The sequence below is a fragment of the Euleptes europaea genome, chromosome 11 (genome assembly GCF_029931775.1).
Source record: "Euleptes europaea isolate rEulEur1 chromosome 11, rEulEur1.hap1, whole genome shotgun sequence".
In the NCBI taxonomy this organism is placed as follows: domain Eukaryota; kingdom Metazoa; phylum Chordata; class Lepidosauria; order Squamata; family Sphaerodactylidae; genus Euleptes; species Euleptes europaea.
Window position 1 is genome coordinate 53,005,529 of NC_079322.1, and position 7,419 is coordinate 53,012,947.

Here is a 7,419-nt window from a genome sequence, read left to right on the forward strand (position 1 = left end):
ACAAATGTATTTGTGAATAGGATCCCAGTATGTAATTCCCATAGCAACATGTTCAGCCCTTTTTAATCGATGAGGGCAGTAGTTTTGAGTGTTAGTACCATGTTCCCTCACGAGAGACAGCTTGGCATTGTGCTAATTTTTCAACATGTTGTCACGATTAACATGATCCAATTTTCTGTACTATAAACATGGGACTGGAATCTATTCTCTTTGAATGTTTTTACTCCTTCCTATGTGGGTCACACAGAGTTCTTCCACATGGGATATCTGCCTCAAGTTAAATGATTTTGGACAGTGGTTTTTTCCCCCTACTTCCCCATAGCATTGCAGTACATTTGTGCACCTCCGGGAGTTTCCCCGGCTTTTCTCCAATTTTTCTATCACCTGTTTTGCTCCAGAGTTTTGGGGAAGATCACAGTAAAGCATGAATGGCTGCTGTGTGGGTGCGTAAATTCGGATTTTCTGACCCACATGACAGCCGTTTTCCCTGAATGTTATGCATAGAAGCCAACATGGCAGAACAATTCCCAGCATGTAACTGAAGCATGGGCATAAGAGAATGCGGGGCCAAAGCCTTCACTTGAAGATTTACATGCTTCTTATATGCACAGTGAGACTAGGAGCTCCCAGTAAGGTACACATTGGCTAAATTCTATTATAATAGTTGTTTAAGAAACAAAAACTTGCAGGGATAGTCCCCTGTGGTCATCTGATACTTCGGAGGTAGCATGAAAGGGGAAAATAAATGCATCAGCCAAATGGCAGGGGACACGTTACTCTTGCACACCTCACTGAGCATGTACAGGAGTTGCTCCTTTGTTTCTTTCCCTGGGAATGAAAAACAGAGAGTACAAATGACAAGGGAAGTACTGCAAGCAGCAGTTCAAAATGCTCACTTATCTTCTTGTTGATGGTTCTTGGAACGTCCAAAACCTTTCTGAGGCCTGATATATCATGCTGGCCACCCTTAGATAGGTGCTAGGCTCTGCGCAAGCCATGCATATCTAATGTATCAAGGCTGCACATGAACAGAAGCCTTTCAAAAGTCATGTGACCAGCTACATGGATAATTCCTTTTGGCAGCCTCAACTTAGCTACTGGCATAGCTGAACTGGCCATTAGTCTAAAAGCCAAGACATGTATCTGTAGATTTAAATTTGTGTTAAGGCACTACGTTTTTGTACGTTCAGGCATTTACCAACAACTGACCATAGTTGAGTGTTATCAATTACTATCCATTTAAAGCTCTGAAAATAAACATCGCAATCCCAGAATTAGCCACTGTGGTGCAGAATGGCTAAACAAAGCAATCCAGAACAGTTATACCTTTCTAAATCAATGGACTTAGAAGAGTGCAACTCTACTTACAATTACATTATAAAGTAATGCACACTTGTCTAAGGAGAAGCCCTTCTGAGTAAACATGCCTCAGATTGCACTATGGGGCTACATTTGTGTGCATGTTACATGCACAACACTGGGGGAAGGGAAGCCATCATGGGCGACTTGGGCCAACTGGACTCGATTCTTCCCAATGTTAAAGGAATCTCCAATCTCTACTAGTTTCTGTATCATGTTTCAAAATGGGTCATGTGCTTTTTTGCCAGACATCACTTATGTAGCTTAGCATAAAAGCATATTCTGTGGTTATTAGAAGGCTTAATGCCAGGTAAACATACAAAAGATTTTAGCTTCAGATACCTGAGCACTGAAATTGCCATTTTTACATTGTACATTCTCTTAAAGATGTAGTAACACTTTGTGCAAGAAAACATAAGGGGCTATCCTGTGTGGCCATAATGAAATGAATGGGCATTGCACAGGAACACTACTGGGCAAGTGGTGCTTTTATTTCCACAGCACAATATCACCTTTTTAATAAATATATCCAGGTAAAGGTACCATCTTTTGAGCAGGAAAGGGCTATGAAAGCATTAGTGTATACAGAAATGCTCTACATGCATTTTGTTTGTAAACAACGGCTTTCCCCCTCGGGCAGGAAACCAACAGGATTGTGGCTGATTAAAACCCCTGCAATATCGACTGTGAGACTCATCAGGGCAGTGGCTTGCACTCAGGAGTAACGCGGGAGTGAAGCTGACAAGACTGGCATGGAATAAATTATGGCTCAGCATCTATCTGCCTGCACAAGCTATTGTGCCACAACATGCTGGAGAGGGCTAATTAAAACAGGTTCTCGAGTGAGCTTGGCTTGCTGCTCTCAAAAAGGAAAACCGAGTCCGTGTTTAACTAATATTCATAGGGCCAGAGCCAGATTATACTGCTAGGTGGATTATTCAGGAAGAGAAGGCTGGAGAAGGAAACTTTCAACCACCTCAAACATGGTAAGCACCTTCTCAGCCTCTCCCTGCATTCCTTCAGTTGCTCCCAGATATAGTTTTCACAATGGTAAAACATTGACTACAAGATGGTCATAAAAAGACAGGTTTGTATGTCTCCCTCCTAGAGGAGATACGGATAGGAGAATGTATGAATGAGAACATGTGCAAAATACCCAGAGAAAGATATGTATAAAGGAGAACAAAGAGAATTCACTAAAATGAGACACTGTTGATTTTAGAATTCAGATACTCCAAAACCCTACGTTCTCTATCTCTCTTTTCTAAATGGAACTTAAAACCAAATATGCTCATGGTATTGCAGCTACTGTCTACGATCACTTTCCATGATTCATACATAAATTTAGCTTCAGGCCAATGATAAGTACAAACAACTAATAAATTAAAATTATAAAATTCCTCTGACCAGAAGAGAACGATACATCAAATGAAAATACTCGGCCTTAATTAACTGCTACTGAAGAGTGTTCACTAGCAGAGTTTCATTTAAAATACCAGTTGGTGTGGTGAGAGAGAATCTTACTATTAACCTTTTCTTTTCTCCTTGCACAACTGAAGTGTCTTCCTACAGGCAGTAAAATAATAACTAAAAAATGCTATCTAATTAATGGCTGAAATCAGCTTTACCAAGAGTTCCAATCCAAATAGAACTCTCATAAACTACTGTGAAAATGAAAAGATTTCCTCCCCTCTCCATCCCAAATTGGTATAGGGTGTGTTTTTTTAAAGTCCGCCACACTGCTGGCTGCACAAAAATATGCTACATGGCAACAAAAGAATTGCTTTAAAGAATCTTGCATAGAAGTCTGCTGGTATTTTAAGCACAACAGTCTAAAAATGATGTTACCAGTGTGAATATTTTCATATTTGTATTCAAGAAGCAAGACTAGAACAAAACAGGGTTTCTAGTTGCTGTGTTAGAAAAACAAAAAACAGCAAGCTTTTAAACTTCTATTAGAGAAAAGAATTTTCTCAAGACCAGCAGTATTTCTCTCATTAATTCTACACAGCCTATATGAGTTCTAAGGTAAACAGAGAAAGAGAGATTAATTATAACAGTAGACCCATACAATGTATGCTCTTTTTCAGTTTTTACTCAATTTAAATAACCCCTACAGCTTTAATATTAAAACAGAACAGTAAGTATCTGTTAAGTTTCCATGAAGAATTTTTAAAAGGACAAGGTAATTTTGTACAAAACCTCAATTTATTTCAAAGAAATTAAAAATATGTATTTTTATATATATATATTTATATATAAACTTTCTATTCCTCTATAAATATAAATGATTTTGATAGTGAACAGGAAAAAAACGCATATCAAGTTCACACTGTTATGCATTCCAGGGTATGGTAAATCATAGATATTTGACAGGTGCTTATATAAAAAGTTTGAAACAGTACAATCAGAAAAGCAGCAACTCTGTTTTGCCATACAAAGGATTAAATATTAAAATGCGTTTGCCAGTTAAATTTGACGCATCTTTATAAACCTGTTAAGGAAATAGTAGCTGTAACAGTTTAGAGAGAGAGAAGACCAGTCACATTTGGGCTCTCTTAGCTTTACATATAAATTAGTATACGGAAATTTCAAGCTCGTAGAATCTTTGGGCCTCACAGCCTCTCATTCAGTTTATATTTCTTTTTCCTGGTGTCGTAAATTATTATGCTTTTCAATCACTATTAACAGGAGGGAATTAAGCCCCACCAGCTCATAAAGATTTTTAGAAATGAAATGTTAATGTTAGAAATACTTTGAAAATCTAAATAAGCCAAGTTGCCAAGACCTTTTATTTCCCCCCTTAGTCTTGGCCATGCTGAGCTTGTCCACAAAACCAAACCAGCGCAGTTATCCCTGGCAGCTCTCCTCTAGCAAAATGCTAAAAGCATTCTGTTAAGAAAAAGAACACCACCTCACTATGAAGACACGCAACTTTCCTTTCCACCCAGCTACAGAGTAGAAATGACAACCAAACAGTTCCATTTCTGCACACTGCAGAAGGGAAGAATTGCTTCTCAGAGGCTTAAAAGCAAACGGTGGGGTTTGCAAAGTTAAGAAAAAAGTTAGGTTTCTGTGACTGTTCTTAGAACTATCAGACACGCTGTACAGATTCAGCAGGGGAGAAGCTTTTATTCATAACCTTTCAATTTCATGCTTCTTAAAACCGGTCACACCTTTAGTTAGGGCTTGCAGAGGCTGTTTCTCGCCAAGAGTTTGCCTATTTAAAATGTTCTTCCGCAAGGACTACTAGGAATGCAACTGCCTAACATATGATTCCCCCCCACTTCCACAGAGGAGCTAGAACAGGTAAAACTGCTTCCTCCTCTCTTTCTCCAGGCCATACAGAGAAAGAGAAGGGTTAGCCTCTTCCATTCTTTTCTTGTATTTGTTAGGGAGCAGACAGAGATCAAGTGCCTGCAACTTCCCAATTGCTGCTATAACCAGAGGGGCATCATGCAAATGATTTTGGGTATTACAACCACGTATGAAATATGTCAGTCTTCATTTGGGACCCAGTGATTTGAAAAGCAACAAGTGGGCTTAAAAGGAGATCGTTTTGGTTCCTACGTTTCCACCTCTCGCTAAAAAACAACAACAACAACCGGAACACCGTTTTTCTTTTTTTTTAAAGTCTGCAAATGGGTTAAAAAGTTCTAAATAATTACAAAAGAGAGAAACTTTGCCATTTAAATACAAATATACTTACAAAACCTTACAGAGGCTATTTACAACAATCTGAAAGCCACATTCCCAACTTTATAGTAAGTTTAGTCCCAGCTGAAGAAAGGAAGAAAAAGGTCTGTCCTTCCACCAGCTTTTTTCCTTTCAGGTCCTTATAGGCTGAGCAGGTTGGGGACAGGTAGTGAGAGAGTCCAAGGAACAGTTATATGAGCATCTCCGCTTCACTCCACGGGTAGGACAATGGGCAGGCACAGCAAGGTCCCTTTTGCCTGCTATCCCTAATTGGGCGTGTGAATTTCACACAGTTGTTTCCCCTTGCTTACTGTTGGTGAGTCTTGTGTAAAACTTTCTCCAGGAATTGAGTGTCTTCCCAGACCAGATCCAGAAGCCTGAAGTGATGCCTACAATTAAGGTCATCAGATACTTGATCATGAAAACCGTGAAGTCTGGACTCATAGGAGGATGGTGGTGGTTACTGGGACACAGGATGGCATAGCTCTTGCAGCTCTGAGCAAACCAACTCTTTTCCCACTGTTCCCTAAAGGCTTGCTCGTAAAAATAGCAGGCAATGACAATGGTGGCAGGTACGGTGTAGAGGACGCTGAAGATCCCTATCCTCACCATCAGCTTCTCCAGCTTTTCCGTCTTGGTACCGTCGTGCTTCATGATGGTCCGAATTCTGAAGAGGGACACAAATCCAGCCAGCAGGAAGGAGGTGCCAATGAACAAGTACACAAATAAAGGAGCCAGCACAAAGCCCCGCAAGGCATCCACGTTGTTGATGCCCACAAAGCAGACGCCACTAAGCACGTCCCCATCTACCTGCCCCAAGGCCAAGATGGTGATGGTTTTGATAGCAGGCACAGCCCAGGCAGCCAGGTGGAAGTACTGGGAATTGGCTTCGATGGCCTCGTGGCCCCACTTCATGCCCGCCGCCAGGAACCAGGTGAGGGAGAGGATGACCCACCAGATGGAGCTGGCCATGCCGAAGAAGTAGAGCATCATGAAGAGGATGGTGCACCCCTCCCGCTTGGTGCCCTGGGCCACCGTCCGCGCGCCGTCCTCGGCGAAGCGCTCGTTGCAGACCACCTTCTCCTCCAGCAGGAAGCCGGCGACGTAGGCCACGGCCACGGCGGTGTAGCACCCCGAGAGGAAGATGATGGGCCGCTCGGGGTAGCTGAAGCGCCGCATGTCCACCAGGTAGGTGAGCACGGTGAAGAGGGTGGAGGCGCAGCAGAGCACCGACCAGATGCCGATCCAGGTGCGGGCGAAGCGCAGCTCCTGGGGCCCGAAGTACATGACCCCGTAGGGGCGCCCGGGCTCGCAGGGGGCCCCGCAGTCCTTCTCGCCCAGGAAGCGGTAGTTCAGGTAGGCGGGCACCTGGAGGCCCCTGGGGCAGGTGAAGCGGGCGCCGGCGCCCGAGGGGGGCGCGCCCCCTGGCGGCCGGGGCTGGGGCGGGCTGGTCCAGAGCGGGGGCCCCGGCGAGGGGGCGGCGGTGGCGCGCTCGGAGGCGTTCTGGCCCACGCACAGCTCGCCGGCGCCGTGCACGGGGAACTTCTCGCAGCGCAGCGTGTCGGGCCACTGGAAGCCGAACTTGTTCATGAGCGCCTCGCAGCCCTGGCGCGCGCGCTCGCACAGGGAGCGGCACGGGGGCAGCGCCTGCTCCAGCACCGTGCACACCGGCGCGTACATGGAGCACAGGAAGAACTTGAGCTCGGCCGAGCACTGCACCTTCACCAGCGGGTAGAACTGGTGCACCTCCAGGCCGGCGTCCTCCTGGTTGGTGTGGCCCAGCAGGTTGGGCATGATGGTCTGGTTGTAGGCGATGTCGGTGCACAGCGGGATGGTGATGGGCTGGCAGTAGCCGTGGTCCGGCACCGAGATGCCCCGCTCGCCGTTGGAGTGCTGCTGCTGCTGCTGCTGCTGGGGGGGCGGCGGAGGGGCCTGGCCCCGCGCCGGGGGAGGGAGCAGCAGCAGCAGCAGCGCCGCCGCCCAGAGGAGCAGCGCCGGCCTGCCCGCCCCGCCGCAAACTTGCACGGCCCGCTCCTCGGCCATGCTCGGCCGGCTCCCGCTGCTCCCCCTGGTGCTCCTGCTGCTCCCGCTGCTCCCCCTGGTGCTCCTGCTGCTCCCCCTGGTGCTCCCGCTGCTGCTCCGGCCGCCGCCAGCCGCGCCTCCCTAGCCAGGCTGCCGCTTCTCGCCTTCTCCGGCCGGCTCAAAGTTGAGACTCATGGAGGGGGGGGCCGGGAGGGGGAGGGGAGGCAGCGGCGGACGTGGAGGGGCCACCCCGGCGCGACCCCCCCGCTCCGCCGGCGGCGCTGGGCTCCTCCCTGCAGCCGGCCGCGCGGCTGCTCCCGACGCTGTTGCTGCTGCTCCTGC

At 46.7% G+C, this 7,419-nt stretch overlaps 1 protein-coding gene across 1 annotated transcript; it reads right to left on the reverse strand.

The window, feature by feature from the left end:
• Positions 1-5,272: 5,272 nt before the first annotated feature.
• Positions 5,273-7,098, reverse strand: FZD1 (frizzled class receptor 1). The gene has a single exon (XM_056857091.1). The coding sequence runs from the start codon at positions 7,096-7,098 to the stop codon at positions 5,341-5,343; it is 1,758 nt and encodes a 585-aa protein (XP_056713069.1). The 3' UTR covers positions 5,273-5,340.
• Between the last annotated feature and the right edge of the window lie 321 nt (positions 7,099-7,419).

Excerpts from the sequence above, each read along its gene's own strand:
- FZD1 (XM_056857091.1), bottom strand. The coding sequence starts at position 7,098 with ATGGCCGAGGAGCGGGCCGTGCAAGTTTGCGGCGGGGCGGGCAGGCCG.